This window comes from Labrus mixtus, chromosome 9 (genome assembly GCF_963584025.1).
Source record: "Labrus mixtus chromosome 9, fLabMix1.1, whole genome shotgun sequence".
Lineage (NCBI taxonomy): Eukaryota > Metazoa > Chordata > Actinopteri > Labriformes > Labridae > Labrus > Labrus mixtus.
In genome coordinates, this window is record NC_083620.1 from 9428225 (window position 1) to 9451502 (window position 23278).

The 23278-nt window shown below is 43.8% G+C and overlaps 3 protein-coding genes across 14 annotated transcripts in view; 1 reads left to right on the forward strand and 2 right to left on the reverse strand.

Moving 5' to 3' along the window:
* pax3b (paired box 3b) overlaps positions 1-9949 on the reverse strand; it is a 28696-nt gene extending 18747 nt beyond the window's left edge. For 2 of the 12 annotated variants that reach the window (XM_061046129.1, XM_061046132.1), the window contains exons 1-4: positions 9410-9946; positions 8591-8826; positions 8357-8486; positions 7327-7470 (exon numbers count right to left, since the gene is read on the reverse strand). In XM_061046129.1, coding sequence (XP_060902112.1) covers positions 7327-7470; positions 8357-8486; positions 8591-8826; positions 9410-9494 — 595 coding nt within the window. In that variant the 5' untranslated portion in view covers positions 9495-9946. Of the gene's footprint in view, positions 1-7326; positions 7471-8356; positions 8487-8590; positions 8827-9346 lie in introns of all 12 variants that reach the window. The other 10 variants (XM_061046135.1, XM_061046133.1, XM_061046130.1 and 7 more) reach the window with 10 other exon arrangements.
* The window catches only part of sgpp2 (sphingosine-1-phosphate phosphatase 2), a 494627-nt gene that overhangs the window by 458379 nt on the left and 12970 nt on the right, over positions 1-23278 (forward strand). The window lies entirely within an intron of this gene.
* Positions 17688-20752, reverse strand: LOC132980175 (E3 ubiquitin-protein ligase rnf152-B). Its single transcript, XM_061046138.1, has one exon. It carries the CDS (start codon positions 19936-19938, stop codon positions 19168-19170), a length of 771 nt encoding a protein of 256 aa, XP_060902121.1. The 5' UTR covers positions 19939-20752; the 3' UTR covers positions 17688-19167.

Genomic DNA, 23278 nt, shown 5'->3' on the forward strand with positions numbered 1-23278 from the left:
TACGCTAAAAGAAAAAAAAAGAATGAATATGAGCAATGACAGCTTCGTTAAACTAGAAATGAACGCCATGACGCATGTCTTTAATGCTGTCAAAAGGAGAGTTATGGGAGTTGTAGAGGAAGACGAGGAAATGGTTACCTGTCACTTGTAGCTAACTGTGTTTCTAACCTCGTTTCCTGTATAGCGCTGGGGGAGAGTGACCCCTGTGACCCTGCACTTCTTCTCTGTCTGTTAACTCACAGCTCCAGTCAGTGGGGGGTGGGGGGTGGGGGGGGGGGGGGGGGGGGGGGGGGTTCTATGGTAGAACACCAGTTCTACCATATGAACTGATGTTATCAACATCACTTAAACAGTCCTTAAACACATACAGGAGGTAGTTTAGTGTATCCCCCTAAATCAAGTCAACCTGAACCACCTTATAATTCACTGGACAGAATATTAATTTAAGGATATTTTGAAGCACATGTAAATGTTCTTTATAAAGCTACAGGGTGCATCTGAGTTTCTTACGATTCCACCCAACGTTCAGATTGTAAATATTCGTAAAGATAATAAACTAATATTACCTGTTTGAAAAAGGACACCCTGCATGTTCTACAGGGCTGTACATTCATTCAAAATCGACAAAATCTATCAGAAGCCACAACCCTGCTTCTTCCCAATGCCTTCCAAAGATATTCTCCGATAAACACACACTTTAAGCCTCTACGCCCGAAGCTAACAAAAGCTGCTGAGCTAATTAGTTAACAAGGCTGTGAATGAACGTCAGGCTCCATCAGTCAGCTGATTGACAGCTGCCTGTCCCCCTGTCAGCAGCCGAGACGCTGCGTTTTCTGGCCTCTGCAAACTTTGACACTCAACCCCTAACCCTGAGAAGCACACACACACACACACACACACACACACAAACGCACGCACACATATACTCAAAACAACCCTGCTCACAAACACACAGACACATATATGCATGAGAGGAAAAAACGCATGCACTCACATTCTTCAGCACTTTCTCAGAAACACACACACAAACACACTCATGCACATTTAAAAAATAACCCCCCTCCCCTCTTTACCCCCCCCCCCCCCCCCCCCCCCAGCTGTTGTGCCTATAGTGCATACTTGCAGCAGATAAAGAGGGGCCTTATTCTAAGGCGAGCCATTCTACTTGACCTTCGCCGGGCCTTTTCACTCTTTCACTCCCTTCAAACCGTCTTTGGGGCTCGCTCGCTCTCGGCTCAATGTGGCTAGTCCATCACGGGTGAAGGCTGGGTCTTGAAGGGGGAATACCCCAAATACCCCCTGCCCCCTCCCAACCTACACACACACACGCACGCACGCTCAACCCCACCTCCCCTCTCTGAAATCACCCCGACTTCAAAGTTGGTGTGCATTCATTAATTGCCCTTTGAATTGATATCAGAGGGTCACAATAAGAGTGTGAAAGGAAAAAGAGGCTTTAATGAAGCATAGAGCAGCCATTCATTTGCAGATAACTATGTTTTCATGCTTGAATAGTCATCATGCATGGGCTTATTAGAAAGAACTCAGGAGAGAGGGAGGAGCGCTGGGTGAGGAGAGAGAGAGCCCCGGGGTAGAGGAGAGTGATTTGGAGCTCGCCACTTGGACCCTCGTGCCCCCCTTTGCCCTCGTGCCCAGGGACTCACTGAGTGACACATTCATTCTCTGAGCGGACACACAGAGTCCTCTTCAGCAGACACTTGGCTCGGGCCAGTGACAGCCAATAGCTATTAAAAGATCCATCGAGAGCATTTGGGTTCAGTGTTTGTCAGAAACGATGAGAGACTCAGAAAGCAACAAGCGAACAAATACTTCTAATGCAAACTGATCAGCACATTATGTTCTTCATTATTTGATTCTTGAGTATTTTATTTCACTGAAAAAAGCCTAATTTAACACTGATGCCACTTTTTGACCAACAAAAACAAACCAGAAACCAAATCTTCAACTAAATGCCCGAGCCCACCAGCGACAGGTTCGACACAGAACATGTCCACCATTTCCCCAGCAAGGTTTCCCAGTGAGTAGTATCTCAGCGAGATGAAATGAACCTGGAGGGTGTTTGCAATGCACGCATGTTGAGGGGAAGCACCGCAAAGTGGTCAAACGGACAGAACGCACAACGATAGTAACTCAACTACACGTCCGTATCTTTTGGTGGATAAAATCAAAGAGATGGTTCAATTAAGAGAAGCTAAATATTTACTAAAAATATATGCTGCTAGTTTCCTCTCCTCTCCTCTCCTCTCCTCTCCTCTCCTCTGCTCTGCTCTTCTCTCCCCTCCTCTCCTCTCCTCTCTCTCCTCTAACCTACTCGTTTTCTCTCCTCTCCTTTCGTTTCCTCCCCTCTCGTTTTCTCTCCTCTCCTCTCCTCTCCTCTCCTCTCCTCTAACCTACTTGTTTTCTCTCCTCTCCTCTCCTCTCCTCTCGTTTCCTCCCCTCTCGTTTTCTCTCCACTCCTCTTCTTTCCCCTCCTGTCCTCTAGTTTCCTTTCCTCTCGTTTCCTCTACTAGTTTCCTCTTCTCCTCTAACCTCCTAGTTCCCTCTCCTCTCCTCCTCTGGCACTAATCCAGTGTTTGCCAACATATCACATTTGCAGCACGCCGTCCTCCACCCCGAGTGGCAGAGAGAGAGAGTCCCAAGTTCTCCATTCACACGCATTATTTACACAAACAAAGTCCTCCTCGGTTTCTGTGACAAAGCAGGCTAAATCTTTACGGCTCTTTCATGTATTGTTGGCTCACGGTTCCCCCTTTGTCCCCCGGCCATTGGCCCGGGCCTCGGATACAAAGAGCCCGGGGGGAATGGAGGCAGATTGAAGGAATGCGCCTCAATAAACCTAATTATGACATGATGACTGCGCTCACCATGGTAGGGGTTTTTCAAAGATCCCCGGCTTATTCAATTAGCCCTTTCCAGGATCCCCTTTCACCAAATAAAGTTATCCCTTTGACTGTTTGCATTGCAGAGTGGAATGTGTGTGTGTGTGTGTGTGTGTGTGTGTGTGTGTGTGTGTTTGTGCGTTTGTGCTTGTGTGTGTGCGTACACACTGCTGGCCTAAATGGAAATGTATCGGCCCTCAACAAGGCTCCTCTGTATTATCTGGCTAATTTCACCTAACGAAGTGAGGACTCCAAAAGATACACTGTGAAAATGTGAAGCAGGAGGAGGAGGAGGGGGAGGAGGAGGCGGGGCAGCATGAATGTTTAATCATTAACTTTGTCTGCAGGGTTAATGACTGTGATGCTGAGTGTTTGGTACATCCCAGTCTCAGGCCTGCGGGGGCGAAAGCCACGGCCAGATATAAAAATATTTCACCAAAGGGAAGGGGGGGTACTTCTGTGAATCGATTCCTTTCTCTGGTAACTTGTTTACTTTTTAAAGGTGGGGGGAAGAAATGTGGTTTGATTTATATATTTTTTTTAAATGTATCTAAATTATGAAAATATCTCAATTATTTTCCTGAAGCTTTTTTAAAAATACCTCTGCTCCTCTCATGCTCGGGTCTCATGCTTTGGATAAAGCAGCAGATAAATGTGTCCAACATGGAAGTGCATGGAAAACAGAGCGTGCAGATTTGGTCTGCAGAACAAACAAGTCTTAAAATGTGTTTTTAGGGTTTGATTTTATTTCACGTGCTGACAATAAATGTGGACTCAGAATGTGAATTTCAAATGTGCAAATCTTCAGGTTTAAAAGTTGAGCAAAAGCAGAGCAGAGGTTTTTCTGGCACAACTCCTTTAACTTAATTAAACCATAATTAATAAATAATAAAGTTGATGTTAATTAAAGTTGATGTTAATTATCAGATGTTGCTGGAGCTTTATGACCTGGTTTAAAAGTTTTAAAAAGTTTGGTGTGCAGTTTAATAAATGGACTTTTAGATCCAAACGTAGCTGCCCGTTTTCAGATTTAACTGCGTGTAAAAGTGAAACATAAATATATTTCGGTGATTCTCCCGTTAAACGTTAATAAACAGCTCGGTTAGAAACGTCATGGATGAGCACTGACTCTCCTTTGTGCGCGCAGATTTGAAGCGCGCTGTGCGCCGCAGGCTGAGAGACGCGCAGAGGACGAGCAGGAAACAAGAGGAGAGAGAGGGGCGGTGTTGCTCTCCAGATGAAAGTGCGATGAAATAAAAGAGTCGATTTAATCTGCTTGAAGAGATTTGGGGAGCAAGTGGCGGAGAAGGAGAAGAAGAGGGGGGGTTAGGTTGAGTTTTTGGAGCTGTGCGCAGCGCAGGACGGGTGGCCGGGGCCCCCATTGTGAGGCTCCGCTCCGGGCCATGCAGACCGAGTCTCTCCGGGGAGAACATTGGTCCCCATTCACCCGCAAACACTCTTTAATACACTCCCTCCATCATTAAATGTGACATAGCACAATATCGACATCATTTAGAGGACATTATTAATGTTCAAGGGGGCATCGCGGCCGCCCATCAAAGAACCAATCATAGATCATGAGTTACTGACGTGATCGTCATCCTTCAGGGCGCACAGCGACACTCAAATTACAGTCTGAATATTATGACAATTATGATTCATTCGAATATACTTATTCTGTTTACAGCGCAGAGACGACAAGAAAGTTATTCAGAGTTCTCAGCTGTCGAGAAAAAACTTCAGATACATCCGCAAAATGCATTAATAAAGTTTAAATTTAAACATCTTTCATTTTTTTTTGCGCGTACACGTGTGTAACCGCGTGTACTCCGGGAGCGAGCACGCATGCAACAGGCTACGTGAGTGGATTTCAGAGGCCTCAATTGTCCCTTTGAAAGGCTGAGAGCTTCTTTAGCCAAACCCCAAAAAGGAAACATTTTGTAGGTGAAAACGGCCATTTTCCCTCTAAACCGTGCCGGAGCTCTCCCTGAATAATTCATCCTTCATTGCGGCCTCACAGTGTGTTTATCCGGGGGTTTTCTCTCCCCTTTCTCCCCTCTCTGACTGAATTATAAACAGGTTGCCTTCTTCTTCTTCTTCTTCTTCTTCTTCAGCGGCAGCCAAAGCTGTTTCCAAGCTGGCCCCTTTTGTCCGCGCGCAGCCCATGCGTGAGCCCCAAATAGACTCTCGCGCTTTTGTCTATCAAGTTCATCCGCGAGCGTCCCGTTGTGCGCGCGAGGCGTGTCTTTGTAGGGAGTTGGAAACCGTTGAACAAATGTTTGATCAACTCATCTGGGGGACATTTTTTGTCTCCTCGGACCGGAGCCCCCTTTATCTCTCCTCCCCTGTGTCACCAGGATGTGGGGCTGAAGGAGGACGCGCTAACCGGGGCACGGAGGGTTAAATGTTCACCTTTTCTAAAAGTCATATTTGAACAACTCGTAATTGGGGGGCGGGGGGGGTCGTTTAGTCTCTGGATCTGGGGATGTAAGAGACCCAAACAGGCTCATGGAAGCCGGTTTTTAATTTTAGGCATCGTCACGAAAGCAAAAGTTAAACAGAAAGTTCGGACAGGTACTTCACCTCTATGTTTTTCCCAGAAATTAGCCGGGCCCTATTTTCCCTCGAGCTGCACTGAAAGCTTCAATTAGGGAACAATTCAGAATTTAACTCGCTACGGACAACAAAGACACTTTTTTATAAATCAATTAATTATCAATTAAAACATTTTAAAGCTCCTTCAGGTAAGTTTTACCTTCAAGTATAACAAGTCATTTTCCGGGGTAAAGTGAGGGACATTTGAGCTCTGAGATAATTAATAATCATTCAAAACAAATACGTAATAAAGACGTGAATGTGACGCAACAAGGTGGACACTTCATTCACCTCTGTCACGTGCAGAGAATTTATCCAAAATTAATAGATGACAATATCCTGAGCTGAACTATAATATTTTTCTCATACTTTAAAAAGATCAAATATTCAGATCATGAACACTGTTACGTTTTTTTTTAATAAAAAGCGCTCGTGCTGAAATGGACCGGATATAGTAATGACGCTTATCAAACAGGCACACACAGTTAAAACATTAAGTCAGGTTTAAAGTGCCAAATAAAATAAATAGCAGAGCGAGCAGGAGGAGGAGAGTAGAGACTCATTAATGAAGACAAACTGAAAACTCAAATTAGGATTCCTGCAGGAGTAATATTTTATTCCTTCACTTTGAACATATTCCACTTTAACTGAGAAGTATTAAAGGGCCTACACTGTAAAATTAAATCCATCCTAAAAAGGATTAATTAGTGAGAGAGGAGGGAAACACTCTCTCTGGAGGAACAGTAGATTTAATGTCAGGATATTTATCTCGTTTTAAGAAACAGCACGTGCACGTTAAAAACAACTTCCTGAATGTCTTTAATGTGTTCATTCTGTTTGAAACACGACGGGCCTCGTCCAACCCATTTGTTGCAGCCCATAAAATAAATAAATAAAGACTCTTCCGAGCACTATAGCTGAGCGGAATGTGAATTATGTTTCCATAATTTATAAAGCATTCAGACTTTAAAGTGACGAAGAGGAAATGATCCTGCTGCACGCGCCTGTCCGCTATCGGCTACTCATAGTCCACAAGTTGACTTTTATTTAGAATAATGTACACTTACTGTAACGTGGCTATTCATCCACGACACACACACACACACACTCTCCCTCTTTCTCTCTTCACACACACACACTTACTCTTTACACACACACACACACACACACACACATACAGACACACACTCTCCCTCTTTCTCTTTTCACACACACACACACACACACACACACACACACACACACAGTCCTTTCCCGCACGGAGCCATCACCTGCTGTTTGATTTACGGTATTATGGCCTCATGGGAAAATCATTAGCCGGAGAGATATGGTCGATAAAGAATTCCTAAGAAAGGAGGAAACTCACTCTACATCCCCCCCCCCCCCCCCCCCCCCCCCCCCGCCCCATATACCCCCACTTCCCCAGCCAACAACTTTACAGCATGTTCAAACTCCACCTGAAGCCTAAACACCGATAATACATCAAACACATTACACCCTGACTCAAGCACTCAACAGGTTGGATGTGATGAAAATGATTTCTGCACGAGTAGCCTGCAGCGATGGAATCAGTCATCTATAAGAATCCTGGATGGAGAATAAAGCCCGCTAACTTTTCACCACAACATAACTTCCTATATTTCTGGAATAAATATAGAACAGAATAAGACGTGAAATCCCTCCATCATGGCCTCACAGTGATTCTATCCGATGCAGCATGCTTCCTCTGTGTGTGCGATCACAAATATATAAAAACACAACAGCCAGAATGCAGACTCTTTTTTCCACACTTCGCCTATGTGCCTCAGTGAGAGCTTCAGTGTGTACTCACATCTGTCCCCTAAGATGCCCTCGATGCTGTGTTTGGCCCTCCGGTCACACTCCTCCAACTCTTTCTTCTCGATCTCATCTTCGTCGTCTTCTTCGTCGCCTTTGCCCCCAAACTTACTCCGCATGATGCGACTGATGGAGCTCACTGTGCACAAGAAAATATAATATGTGATAATACTTCAGGGGAAAAAGAAGGAGGGGGTAACTAAAATGTAAATGTAAAAGTTAAACTACTCAGAAAGTGTTTCGGAGCTGCAGTGAATCAGAGGAAATTTAATAATTCATCTTAACCCTCATGCATCATTTTTCTTCATTTGGGTAAACGTTTCCTCTTCATCTGGCTTCATTTGGCTGTGTTAGTGCATATGGCCCAATTTTTTGTGAAAGAAAGAAAGTTTCTCTTGACAAATTTTGGAATGCAAATTAATTTTTTTGTAATCCATCAATAGAACACTGTGAACTTTTTACTACCCTCTTAAATCATTAAGGACAAAAATTTCCACTTCCAAAAAAACTGCTATAAAAATAGAACGGATTGATATTTTTTTCTGCATAAATCTCATAAACAACTTCAGCCCTGCTCAAAACTACCAAACATTCAATTATTGTGAGGATATTTTCATGAAAAAATATTAAATGATGTAATCAAACTGGCATTTAAAGGGTTAAAATCCTCAAAATGATTGAATTTTTGGTTGCTTTGAGCAGGGCTGGAGTTGTTTAAGAGATTTATGCAGAAAAAAGGCGGAAAATAATATGAATCTGTTCTATTTTTGGACATTTTTGTCCTTAATGACTTAAGAGGGTATTAAATTAAATTGATGCCTGAGGGTTAAATAAATCCACATTTTAAGAGTCAGACTGACCTTTAGGTCATACGTCATCTTTAATAAACGGCTCACATGTACAGTGATGTTGTTAAAGTTGAAAATAATTAAATGACGATGTGATGTGGAACAAATAAAGACTATAAAATGTATTTATTGCCTAATATTATTAATAACGACTTGGTTAATTTCTGCCCTTTTTACCTGTAGGGACGTTGTTGCGGTCACAAATCCCATCCTTCAGTAATTTATCTCGAATCTCCCAGCTAAACATACCCGGGTTTTCCCGCTTGTATTCTTCTATTCTCTTCTCTACGTCCGGCGTGGCCCCCTGCTTCAGGGGTCAGAGAAGTCACACTGATTATTCCATGCGCTCTGACCATCAACACAACATTTACAGAAAAACTAGTTATGTGATCTCCTGTCTCAGGTCCTTACCTTGGGTTTGCTGCCCCCGATGGCCCCGGGTCTGATGGAGCCCGTCTCCTGGTACCGGCACAGGATCTTGGACACGCAGCCGTGGGAGACCCGGAGCTGCCGGGAGATGACGCACGGCCTGATGCCGTGATGGGCCATCTCCACGATTTTATGTCGGATGTGGTTGGGCAAAGGTCTGCCATTTATGAAAACTCCTCCGAGCTGGTTCACCCGGCCTTGACCCAACGGGGTGGACACTAGATTAAATTAGAATACGACAGGAACGAGTCAATATAACGTTACAGGCTGCACAAAAACATGAAGGAAACTAAGTTTGAAATGACCACAAATGCAACCAAATATTCATTAATAAAGTTTTCAGCAAACTTTCCTCAAAAACAGCTAATAATAGCATGTTTTACTTATCAATTTTTAATGCATATAGCCACCTAATTCAAAGTTTAAGGGTGTTTAAATCTTCCAATTGAAGCCTAATGTATCCCATTATTAAAAAGTAAATAAGCAAGCATGCTAAAATATGGTACAATTAGGCCTATGATAACAAAAAAAAAAACTTGTGGGGGGTAAACAGGGTTAACAAAGTTTACAAAGTACATAAAAGTTAGCAGCTATATTAAAAAGTAGCCTGTCATCTAATCCTACATTTTAAACCTTTAAACGCTGATTTTTTTTAGTCCGGGTTTGGCACAATGTGGATTAAAAAGTCTTTGACGACATCAAAACAACAGTAAATGTTTTTGACTAAGTAGCACTGACATCCAAACGTCTCCCATAAAGCTCCGTGGCTGTGACCTCCGTGTTGGTGATGTGATGCTGTACCTTCCAGAGGGAAGCCAGTGCGGGGGTAGTTCTGAGCCAGCGTGGGTCGCATCATCCTGGGTATTGACCCCGCCAACGCAGTCATACCTCCACCACCACCAACCCCAGAGACTGCAGACTACCTCCTCCTATAACGCGGAGGCTGCAGCTTTGTCACCGAGGTTTACACACACACACACACACACACACACACACACACACACACACACACACACACACATACACCGATGAAGTCACTTTATTCTGCCTGTTGCGGAGCTCCAAGGAAAAGTATCTTCGGTTAGGTAAGCTGCGTTCTGGGTACAGCCAAGCCCCAGTGTCCCGGGACAGCCGTAAACCTCTGAGGAGGCAAATTTGACGGGAAGAACAAGAAGAAAAGTGGACTTTATGAGTTAAAAAAAAAAATGTGGATGTATCCGTCTCCTCGGTTTAATTCGCTCTTGGATATCTGGCTGCTGAGGCGGCGTAGCTTATAGGTCGAGATAATTGTTGTTGTTGTTTGTTGACACCGGTTCAAAGTGAGAGGAGACCGTCAAAAGTAGCCGAGCTCTTCTCTCGCTCTGTCAGCGTTCCCGGTTTTGATTGGTCGAGCTGGTACACCCGGTACTCAGATGAGTGCGGGGATTGGCCGAGTCTGCAAAACTTTTCCACCTATCAGAGATTCTGTCTGTCACAGCTCGAGACAGGGGCGCAGGAGACAGGGGCGTCGATTCACAAAAGCAAGAGTTGCGACGGAGACACTGCGTTTACTGTAGTGTGTGTGTGTGTGTGTGTGTGTGTGTGTGTGTGTGTGTGTGTGTGTGTGTGTGTGTGTGTGTGTGTGTGTGTGTGTGTGTGTCACAGTCTATGGGTCATTGTACGATCATTATATATTATTTGTTACTGCCTCACACGAACATCAAAACAGTTTCCTGATTTTTTTATGTTCGACTAAAACATCAACATGTTCATGAGACACGTGACTTATTTATCATGTAGGAAAATAAAACAACTAAACATTCTCAGTCTCATAATTAATTATTACCTCAAAATAATTTATAAAAACAAATAATCTCACAATAAAAAGAAAAACGTCATATTTGGAGTGACCTCTAATGATTGCCGGTGTTCTGCCGAGAAATGCATCCCTGCTAGTCTGTGAACTTTATACGTAACACATTTAAAGTTACCTTGTTGTTTTGTAGACTCGATAGAAGGCGCGTTTCCATCAGTCTGTGAAAACATGAGATGCAAACAGTGTTTGACTTTAAAGTGTCTGTAGAGTTCATTTAATTACGGCAGTGTGGAAATGTTGTCTGCCATATTTTTGCACCGTCCTGCGAGGTGCGTGCAATACTCGATATAACACCTGGCCTCTGAAATGCACTGCACATAAATTACTTTTTTACATTATATTGACTTAATTGATACATGCCTACTTCTGCGGATCAATCATTTGACACCAAAGCAGTCAGCTACGTTTTTGCCATCACATTTAGTGACGAGTGCCGAGCTCCTCATATTTATTTTCACACTAATATTTTCACATGTAGGCTACATAAGTGTCTCTCCGGCTTTACATTGCGCAGCGTCTCAGCCTTCAGATGTAATAATGACAAGTCTAAACCTGCTTCACTCAACAAGTCAGCAGCCTAACGCCTCATGAGGTGAAACTGAAACGTTGGATACAATTGCAGAATTTTACGCAGAATTGATTAGACAAAAAAAAATGTTTTTCCAATGTGGTCCCCATTCTGTGCGTAAAAATCCTCCAAAACTGAAGTGTCTGCTATCACACACGACGCCCTAATTTGTTTCCACCCCATGACCTTATTAAATTACACAAATGGCGCTAAAGTGTGTGCACCTCCAGGAATTTATTGCGGGTTTCAGACTGAGTACCAGCCAGCCGAGAACAGTCTGAAGGGGGACGTACGCCACAGCAGGAGACGACGCCAGGGCGGCCGTAAAGCCGGTCTAGGTCCAGGACTGAAAGCCGAGTATTTTTTGTAATTATTTCTAAATGTCTAATTATCATTATTGTCATAGAAAAAAATCTAAATGCGAGACGTCTTGTGGCCCTCTTCCTCTTCTATCAGGCGGTGAGTATCGAGGGTCACAGCATCCTTTAGTCCCTCATCAATCACCGAAGCAAAGGTTCCGCTCCTGAGCTTTGAAATCAGACAAAAGCTCGTTTAACTTCTCTGTCCATCATCCGGAGAAAGGCTGCTTCGCCCTCTCAGTCACAGCATCACGTAAGAAGAAATGTAAGAAATGATATTCGGCTGAATCCAAATGAAAGTAAATTCTTGTTTTTGGACACAAGGAGAAGAGCCGCTCTGCTGACCCTTCTTCACCCCCATCAGGTGGCAGCAGCTTTTACTCATAAATCTTTATTAAGCAAACAAGGTACACAACATGACACGTTTAAAAATCCATTTGGGTCCAATATGATCACGCGGAAGTATGCCATGGATGAGAAAATGTTTTTAGTCCATGTGCTGCAAGAAAAATAATCTTCCGCGTTATTCCTACAAAAATAACCCCCCCCCACACACACACACACACACACACACACACACACACACGCACACACGGCACCTGATCGGCTCTTTCATGTCTTAACCCACTCACCTATGGACTACGGAGCAATAACGAGGACCCAACAGGGGCCCCCCACCGGAGTCCCCCCATGCTATTCACCTTAATTTACGCACGGGAAGAGAGATGTCCCACAGGCAAAGTAGGTTTCAATTAACATTCAGTTCTTTTAGCGGCTTTGCAAGAAGAAGAAGAAGAAGAGAAAAGAACGCACTTCAGATGTTGAATCTGCTGTCAAAAACGCGCGCGGACAATGCGTGGCCGCTGTGTTTAAAATAAGCAGAGGTCACAGGGGGTCTTTGAGCTGCTAGAGAAGACGTGATTATCTTCAGGAGGACGACTGGCCTATCATGACTCTGAATGCATCTGCTCACGAGGCGGGAAACGTACGTTTGTTTTTCACTGATTTGACATTTGTCATAAAAACAGATGACGTAATGACGCGCTGTGGTTGTTGATTCCTGATCACGGACTTTACACGAACAGAGTTAACACAAAGGGCATATACTTTATTGCATGTTGTGAGACATGTAAGGATGAACTATTATCAGATAGTTAACTTGTGTTTGCTTTTGCTGACTTATTCCTCAAAGGGAAATAAAAACCGATCCGTCTTCACGCGGACAAACGTGACCATGTCGTAATGTCATTGATCTTTTTGAAACTGGATATTACAGAGAGAGAGAGGAGGAAAAAAAGGAGAAACGGAGAGAGGTCAAATGGGAAACAGAGTCCTGATGCATACCTCGCTCCTTCCTTTAAAGCGACACTGAATCTCCGTGTCCAATCCATTACCGGAGGATGAAATCCAAAAGTCCCAAATGTCGCTTGATGAGAAATAAATGAGTCTCTCCGCGTGCTCGTTCACAAACACGTATGATATAAATCTGCACAATCAATTACGTTTCCATTTCACACTATTACTATGGGCATAATTTATACAGAGCACGAGGAGTGATATCAATTAGGCCGAAGAGAGATCACTACGGATGACGTCATCGTTTAATCCGGTATTTTAAAAATATTTATTCTCATATTTAGCGGATGTTTCGTTATTATTTAAAGACCACTGGGTAACAAGTGACGTAATGTGCTTATTTACTCTACATATTAATGATATAGCCCAGGGAGTTCCGGACCCCCATACAGGCCTAAAGCAAGAACCTCAGGCTGGGACCCCCTCCTGCAGCATTTCTTAAATTCTTGGACTTTACGATGAAAAAACAAAAATCTAACTTAAGACCAAGAACACATTTGGTCACTTCACTTTAATTCTTCCTTCATATATTAAATCTACACTTTGTGTGTGCGCGCGCACGATGCCCACGTGGCCTTCTGTGACCTTCTGTGACCTTGGAGCTCGGTCATGTTCCGGTTTCCCGGTGCTCTTTTCTTTTTAGTCATGTTTCCATATAACGAGGAGGCAGGTAGCTTTCGTTTTCCGTTTTTCTGCTCCATCAGTGTCCCTCAGAGGCTGCTGGATTCTGATTGGTTAAAATGGGGCGTGTGTCAGTCTTTCTTACCTTAAACGATTGTCATGAAAAAAGACCATAGGGTGTATTTCAACATCTGAAGAAGAATTAGCCTATAGTGGTTATGTCACGCGTCGCAGAGGCTGTTGTCTTCCTTTCCAGTGGCCTTGGGTTCAAATCCGGCCTTGGTACTTTGCTGCTAAGGTCCTTTGGTTACTGTTGATGTGTGCTCATGTTTCTATGTGGATGTCAATTTATTATTTGCATCGAGTCTGTCACCTGTAAAATCATTGAATGATTTATTAAATAAAACTCATTTGCATTAACTTAAAGCAAAAAACAACAGAAGCCTACCCTGCAAACTTGTCAGATTATTAAGCAACATTTATATATTTTTTAAATAGGGCCAATGCACATTAATGAACATTAACATGTAAATGTACCAGATTGTTGCCACAGATTTATTTCCACCTGTAGTCCAGCTGCAGGTTGGTGGTTCACACGTTCACAGATTTACATAAAACTACTTAAAGTAATGACCAGACAACCACATAAACTGTACATTAGCAGACAGAATCACATATAACAAATAAATGGTAATGGACTTGAGCTTGTTTATTTCTTTTCTAGTCTTCTGACTACTCAGACTGATTTTACCCCTCGGGTCACAGACACATTCACATACTGATGGTAGAGGCTGCTGTGGAGTGAGACCATTAGAAGTTCAGACGCCGCTGATGAAGCAGCAGAAGCAACTTGGGGTTAAGTGTCTTGCCCAAGGAAACATCGAACATGAGGCTGCAGGAGCTGGGGATCAAACTCTCTCTCTCTGTGCATCATAGCACTGCATGTCAGTATATGTAAATCTCAGTTTAACCACATCTTTTCCTGGAAGCTCTCGTAAGTTCCTCGGGCTAGTTGGTAAGGACGGCCTGCTGCTGTGGACCCCCGCTCTCCCCTCTGTTTGTCCCAATCCTTCTTCCTGCATCTTACCCTCTATCACAGTTTGGGCAGATGGCTGTTCCTCATGAGTCTGGTTCTGCTCGAGGTTTCTGCCTCCTCAAAGGAAGTTTTTCCTCTCCACTGTTACTTTGCTAAATGTTGCCAAGTGCTCATGATGGATTAACGCTGGGTCTTTGAGTAAGGTCTTTAACCTGCTCTTTCTGAAGTGTCCTGAAATAACAAATAAAGATTGATATATATATATACGAGCATAAAAAGTAAAAGTGTGATGATGTTCAAAACAAACAAAGATAAAGGGACCTTCAGAGTAAAAGTGTCTGCTATGGGAGGTGAAGAGTAGGAGTATAAAAGTGTAAATTGCTGCACATGATTATGAAGTAGGCCTATTGGTGTAAATTGCACATTTGCCCTGCAGCCTGTAACTTTAAAGTGCTGCTGTGATTGCATATCGCCCTGATGCAGCGAGTTTGCATACAGACATGTGTGTGCACCGGGGTTCGATACATAGCTGTTGGAATGATTAAAAAATAGATACTTGAAGGAGTTGATTGGCCACTATTTCATCTGTAATATGTTTTAGCCTAATCGCATTTTAGCTGTGGTTTTAATGCTGTAATTAAAAGTTGGCTATTTGTGAATCTATCATTGTGTTTGTGTGAAACGTGGAGATTCAAAACTAAGAAAATGTATCCTAAAGTATTCAATTAGGCCTACAGTGTATTTATTCTTCCTGTGGACTCACTGACAACATCACGCTTCATCCCGCGAGAACAGGGGATGGACGTTCCTGGTTCAAAACGTTAAAAGAGCTCCTACACACAGTTTCAATTTTACAGTTTCAATATTTACCTACACACATTTTCAATATTTACAGACAGATTTTTTAGACGTGAGCCCAGCGTGGAGAAACATGTCGTCTGGTTCTGTTTGTTGTCATGGCTCATTGGGAAGCACACAGTCATAATCATCATCATCATCATCATCATCATCATCATCAGTGATCTGACGGAGAGATAGGCCCTGCAGCTATAGGCTCACACACAACAGGCGTGAGTGTGTGTTGATGCAGCGAGCTGACCAATCAGTGAACAGAGAACTGATTATACGGCGCTGAGAATATTAAATAGAGCTCGTTCATGTTGACTGTAAAAAAAAACTTTAATAAGTTACACTGCGTGAAATTTCTCTGGTTATTACATGAAAAGATGCCTTTATCTGTCCGGTTACCATGGTAACACGTAATGAGATGCTGATTGGTTTGATCTGTTTTCCCTATTAAAAAAAAGGGGGGGGGACAATCTGGTCTCTGAATGGTTTAATTTGCACCATTTTATAAAAGGAGAGCTTTGAATGAAGACGTTAAACTCACAGGATGTACAAGACATCGTCCTCCAAACCATGAAGGAAAATATATTTACTTTGAATCAAGTTCAAGCCACGAGAAGTTTACACAAACAGAGCAGCATGACAAGTGAAGAGAGGTGGGTGTTTTTAATGGATTTATTTATTTCGTTTATGCATGTAGCGTCCTTGATCCTCCAGAAGGGGGAGTGTTTGATGCACAGCAGGGAAGGATGTGTGTCAATAATACTTCCGTGAGTGAATATTTAAAGGTGTTCCTTATACTTTGCTCTCCTCGTGTTTGCCAACGGAGGGGGCAGATTAGGAGTATTATCAAACTACCTTCCCTCACCTTCCCCTTGACTTAAGGATAGACAGTTATCTTTTAAGGATGTGTTGGTCTGCAGAATATCAATTACAATGTAATATTTGATGATTTAAGTTGTATACAAGAATATTCTGGCATGGAGACGTGACCATATCTGGAAACTCAGCTTTCTGCTGATTGGACTGAGTGCAGCTGTTTAAAAACACACCAGTGCATTGTCTTGTATCACAGACCTGATGAAGCCATGCGGGAGAAGTATCCCTCTTGTGAGAGGTAAATGGACTTGAGCTTGTTTGGTACATTTCTAATCGTCTGACCAGTTAAAGAGTTTTTACACCGCAGGTCACACATCCACATTCACACACTGATGGTAGAGGCTGCTGAGTAAAGAGTCCATCAGTATTAACTCATCCATTCATCCACATTCACACACTGATGGTAGAGGCTGCTGAGTAAAGAGTCCATCAGTATTAACTCATCCATTCATCCACATTCACACACTGATGGTAGAGGCTGCTGAGTAAAGAGTCCATCAGTATTAACTCATCCATTCATTCACATTCACACACCGCTGAGGAAGCAGCAGGAGCAATTAAAGCAGGTAAAGTGTCTTGCCAAAGGACACATCGGACATGTGGCTGCAGGAGCTGGGCATTGAACCCACGACCCTCCGGTGAGAGACAATGACTCTCAACTGAGCCACAGCCTCCCCATGTTAAGAGGTGAATCTTCTCATTTGCTGTCAAGGTGATGTTTCCTGCCATCACCTGCCCAGAGATACTGCTGAACCTTAAACACCTCAGCTGTTTGACATGATGAAACCTTACCTGGGTGACGTGCTAATCGGGCACCTGTTGGCCTGTCTTTACTTTCAGTTGTAGAAACCTGCATGCATGGCAGCTACTTAGTATTTTAGACAGGAAGCCACGTTCATGGCACGTGTCCCTGATAAATAAATAAACTAAAAGATAAATCACGATGCAATGGGTAGTCATGTTTCCTTTATTACTGAAATGTGTTTATGTTTGTAAAACAGCACATAAAGAACATTTCTCTGTGCAAATACATTTGGTACTTCAACAACAACCACGGATTCTCATCAAAACAAACAACATCTTCTAGGTCCTCTGAAATAAATACAATATGCTCACAAACGTCGAAGGTAGACCCCGTTACTCGTGTCAAATAAGAGGGTGAAAGTGCATCATCTTACGGGTGGGGAAAGGTTAAGCAGGATGATTGAAGCAAGCATGAGAGGCAGAAAGAGGAGGAGGGTTAGAAACTATGTTTTTGCTTTAGTCTTGTGCAGCGAGGTGGGGACACTACAAAGTGTGCAAGAGAGGAATATGTGCCTAAACCACGTCAGGTGTCCGAAGCATCCTCGACATCTTTACTGAAATGCTGACAAAAGGTCAGAGAGCCCGAGTGCACATGCTTCAAGGTCCGTCACACATTTACCGGTACCAGACTCACTTTCACCACACATAAGGTTTTGTTTTTGATCATATTCAAGAGTTGCAAATAAATAGTTGTATAGATTGCAGCCACGGTAACACATCACAGAATAAGAAATGAGCTGTGTCGTCTGAAGCCGATTTCACCGACTGAGTTTCTTATTTTGTTCGATGTTTCTGCAGACAGTTTATTATTGAGGGGAAATCTCATGTGAACCGAATTCTTTACAGTTTAAAGTTTGAGGGAACGTTTGTTTTTGCATTTTGTAAGTGCAGGGCTGCACACAAACGTCCTCAGCTCGTATACTGCAGGTTTATATGCCTCTTGGTGTTTTCAGCCACACAGCTCAGCTCTTTAAGTTTCCAGAGGTCATTATGACTCCTGACAATCTCTGACGACACCAAATACATCCTCTGAAACGTTGAAACAGATATCCTGTGTGGCTAAAAGAAGAATAAACCTGCAACATGGCAGCAGCTGATGTTGGCTTTTAGCCTGGATTAGACCTGTTTAACACACACGTCTTCATCACTGTTATCTACTCTGACCTCTTTTAAAAGCCTGATCTAATGACCCACATTTATGGTGAATAAAAAAAGGTGCTAACGTGGGATGAGAGGCAGCTCCAGCTGATGGGAAACCCTGTTTTTAACTTCTGACGTGTGAATGATGTGACAGGGAGAGGAACTCCCTGCCGACACTTCGGCTGGATGCCGTCTGTGTGTCTGCAGGAGGCCCATGCAGGGAAGTCTTGCTTCAACAAGACGAGGCTTACGTGTCAGAAAACGCCGTGCCCCCTCTGTAAAAAAGGTAAAAACACAAAGCTTTGACCTTTCTTGAGCCTCACATGCACAGAAGTAGCCACAAAACAAAATAAAAACAGGATCGAAATCCCAACTATCTCTTTGATTCCTGGAAAAGGTGCAGCTTTCATGTTGAGAAAGGAAGCAGTGCCATCCTGGAGGAGGAATTAGAGCACAAGGATTAGAGTTCACCAATCCAGAAGAAGCACTCACAACTTCCCCGTGGATTATTTACAGTTTGGATTGTTGGTACGACTTCTTTGTAGCAGAATTACACCTTTCAAGGCTTCTCAAATACACTAAACGCCTCCTTATAAACCAGAATCCATCCCTTGAATACCCAGAGAATATCTTTACAATACAACAGTGCTATGTTGAGATATAAGAGTGAATCATCATGGACCGTTATCATACAGTGAGTGGCATTGTGGGATATGCATATCATTTATCAGGGTGTCATGGGGAGGATATCAAACCCTGGAAATAAGCACTTCACATTCAGTCTTCATCACACCAACCTCAGCTCAGACCAACACCAAGTCCAAGTCTTACACCAGTTCACCCATCAAGATAGCCTACCCGGTCAACTGGGCCTACTGTGGATTCAAGTGCACAAGTTAAGGAAAAGATTCTCAAGGATCATGTCGGCCTATTGCTCCAAACAACATGAAGGCCTTTGGGTGTTTGCTATACTGATAAAAAGGCCATTTTGGACGAGATTTGTTCCTAGAAAAAGTAAAGGGAGCAGGAGCTTCAGGTGTCAGTATTATCCTGCCAATGTGATCACACATCTCCATCACTGCAGCCGGCAGCCTGTCAGGCGTTTCTCCGGGAGTTGCTGGTGGCGGAGGAGCGTCCTGTCTCATGGTCCGGTCTGTATTTGAGCCAGCAGATGAGCCATGTGACGACCACCGAGAACATGGCCAGGATGCTGGCTACCGACAAGCAAATGGGTCCCGCCGGCGAGGGGGGGATGCTGTGACTGTGCACAAAGATCAGGCCCATGAACAGCAGCACCAGCATGGACAGGAAGGAGAAGATCACGCACACGCAGCCGGTGGTCAGAGCCACTCTCTTGCAGCTCTGACAGCTGTCGTAGCGCACAGAGTCCTGGGAGAGGGTCGTGGCCGTGGACACTGTGGTGGACGGGGTCGCCTGGCTGGCGCTGGACGTCCCCGACGCCTCCTCCCGGCGGAGGGCGACGAGGGCTGGGTGCAGCGGGGGAGGGTACGGAGGTAAAGCATCCTGAGGCAGAGGATCCGAGTCGATGTAGAGCGGAAAATCCTCCGTCACCTTTGTGTTGTTGGGCAGGTTTTGTATCCGATAATCCGGCACCGGAGTCCGGTGGCGGCAGACGGGGCAGCTGATGCGCCATGGCCGCTCCTCCCGGAGGTGCAGCGTGTTCAGACACTCCTCACAAAACGTGTGCAGGCACTCGAGGATCTTAGGAGCCCGACGGTCTAGGTCGAAATAATTGTAGCAGATTTTGCATTCGTACTCCTCGTAGGGGAACACCGAAGAGGCCTCACCGGGGGGTTCCGCTCCGTTTGATGCCAAATCTACCTCTGCCATGTCATCTTTCGCCATTCACATTCTCCGGTGAACACAAAGGGAGCTGGCACACAGATGCTGATGGCGGTGCACGTCTATCCTCCTCTCCCCCCTCCTCTCCCGCGCGCTCATTGAAACGCCATCACCCCGCCAGACATGGTTGTGTTGTTGATGTTGTTGTTGTTGTTGTTGTTGTTGTTGTTTTTTATAATCCCCTCCGCGTCCGTTATGCAGAGCGTCTATCTGTCTGCTGCTCGGGCCAAACGATCGGGATCCCGGTTACAAGAAAATAATAATCTGGTGCCTCGGTTGTGTGGGAATAGATGATGTAATGGTGGTGACTCCAGTGCGCGAGCTCATCTGAACATCCCACAACCCAGAGAGAGAGAGAGAGAGAGAGAGAGAGAGAGGACGCCTTAATGTCCCGGTAAAGAGAGATTGTGTGTGTGTGTGTGTGTGTGTGTGTGTGTGTGTGTGTGTGTGTGTGTGTGTGTGTGTGTGTGTGTGGGTGTGTGTGTTGGCCCTGTGGGAGAAGCTTGACAGTCATGCTCGATCCCTCTTACGTATGGACCCTGTCAGACCACAGGATGCGCTAATTTGGTCAAGTGGCGTCAATCACTGTTTCCTGTAACAACGAGCAGCTAAACTCACACAGTGTGCAGGCTATAGAGCTCCAATAAAGGAAACGCCTGGATTGTCTTACTTTACATATTCGTCAGGAGGCTGACAGCTCACTACATCACTGTGTAATAGGGATAAAGGGAAGTGGCTTTAAAGCTCCTATGAGGAGTTTTTAGCAAGTTATGAAACAGACTGAAATTAATATCTATGTTTCTTTATGAATTAAAAAAAGCAAAAAAGATCATCTGCATACATATTGACGAGTTGTTATTTTTAAAGAGGACATATTATCCCCCTCCTCCACCTTTTCAAACAGTCCCCTGTGGTCTAAATGAAACATCTGTGCTGTGCTTTGGTCAAAATATAACATGAATCAAGCACCAGAGGAGGTTTGTGAACCTGTATAAACCAGCTCTCTCAGAAAGCTCCGTTTTGGTGTGTGTGTCTCTTTAAATGTAATGAGCCCCCCCTGAGTTTTCCAGGTAGACATCACTCCTCTGTAGCGAGAATAAAAATGACGGACCTGCGCAAAAGTTTTGCTCTCGGCTGGGGGTGGAGTCCATGGGTGGAGATACCAGGGGAGGGGAGGGGATTTTTTTTTTTTTTTTTTACAAGAATCCCACTGTGACATCACAAGGAGAGCACATTTGAAACGGAGCTTTTTCTCTGTGTTGTAAGACTTACGCAGACCACAAACAAAGGACTGGATGGGTTTATTTCACATTTTGTGGGTCGGTAGATACTCAGGTTACCCAAATATATGTTCAAAAACACTGTAGAAGTGGATTTTTCAGGATATGTCCCCTTTAATGCTTAAAATCAATGCTGGAAGCAATGGGACTTATGGTACTCCTAAAAAGCTTCTGAAGTTTTTTTTCGGGTTGAGCGTTATGTGTGAAGGTGTACCGTTTTGGGTCCATGCCTTTTGGTTAACAGTGTTTGGAGAGCGTTGGAGACGGTAAGTTAGCCAAAGGTGCACAACTACATGTCTCTGGGGTTTCCGCAATGCTCGTTGTAGCCGTACAAAGCTCGGTTGTACTGCTATTATTTGATCATACACGAGCAACATAGTGTCCACAGGAACTTTCATGTCACTGTTGAGTTGAGAGCCAATGGGAGAGGAGCTCGGATACAAACATCTGTCCATGGCAGAAGCACCGCTCAAACTAACTTCAAGTTTTAAAAACAGGCGACATCTAGTGACGTTACTCCATCAGTAACTAAGCAACACAGTCACATGTCTTAAAGGTACAGTCACGATTTCAACTGTTACAAAACAGCTGCATTTTTCACTCAGATTTCATCCAGAGTTTCTCCTCCAGCCTCCTCATATCTACTCTGCAGAAAGTCAGAGTGAGCTGATGTGAGAGGGATAGTCTCCGGCTGTGAGGTGCATGTGTGAACAACCAGGTCAGGAGGATTTCAGGAGCAGTCCTCCTGAAATTCTCTATAAGTTTTCAGGAGTGCAGATGTGGAAACGACATAAGTGATTGACAGCACTCTGCAGAAACAACAAAGAGTGATACATTGGACTGTTGAAAAGAAAGCATGAAAAACATGACGTACAGATGAGAAGCTCTGCTTTGTCTACAGGGTTTTTCCAAAATAAGCACAAGCCCAAAGTTCCTCACAGGAGCTCATCATAACAGGGTCATGAGGAGGGTGGGCGCTCCAGGCCACTCAGCATTATGCCACAAAAAACACACAGACATGTCACTGTGCAGGTCTGCTGTTTGTAGAATCGCAGACAATAAAATTATTATGATTCCAGGACTAAAAGCTGCTTTATGTTGTTCAACACCTGTCGTAAAAACTCACCAGATGAGACCAGTTCAGCAAGAATATCGGCTCCAAGTTGTGCATGACCTTTAGAAAAATGAACCGCAGGGTCCCGGACGCTTGATTTTAGAGATTTCACTGAGATAACAAAACGGGTCATATGATGTGAAACGTTTCCAAACTGATGCTCAGAAGATTTTGTTTTGAAGATTACAGTTACAAGTGAAGTGGACGTTGTTAAATTGTCAGCGAGTGATCATAGGACCGATTAGATCACTAGTTTAGAAGAGATAAGTCACTGGAAGAGGAAAACAAGACGCATCATTGTCGTTGTTGTCACATGTTTCATAAAGTTACATCACCTGTGTGTGGCCGCAGCTGGTTTCAGCTTTTTCTTTCACATAATAACTCGATCTTTATGTGAGGGATTTTAAACAAACGCTTTTGAAGATTTTAAAGATGGAGTCTAGCAATGTTTGTAAAGACAACATTCAAACTGGACCCCTCCCCCCCAGAAGCTCACACTCACTGCAGGACAAAGTGTGTACGTTTACTGTTTGTACCTACACTGCAAGCTAGCACAAGAAATTAACTTGCTATCAGAACAGCAGCGTCGATATCCCTAAACGAGAAGATGAATACGTCGAGATCAAGAAATTAACAGAAATAAAGTTATCACAGGAAAATGGAGTAAAATAAAATGTTTGCCTGCTTGGGGCTTCCGTAGAAGATGAGGGGCTCTTAACTACAGAATAAATAGACCTATGATTGTTCCTCACAGTCACATTTCAACAATCAGCCTTTTTATTCACGAGCAGGTACATTTAGAAAAAAAAAACATGTTATATGCCTTTATTTAACCAGCACACCCAAACCCATTCTTTCTCATGGAAAGGTGAGAAATCTTTGTTGTTCTTTCTGAACAATCCCAATCCAAAGGTCAGACTCCCCAGTACAACCAGTTCAACTCCCTCCA

Coding starts and splice junctions, on each gene's coding strand:
- LOC132980175 (XM_061046138.1), bottom strand. CDS start 19,938: ATGGCGAAAGATGACATGGCAGAGGTAGATTTGGCATCAAACGGAGCG.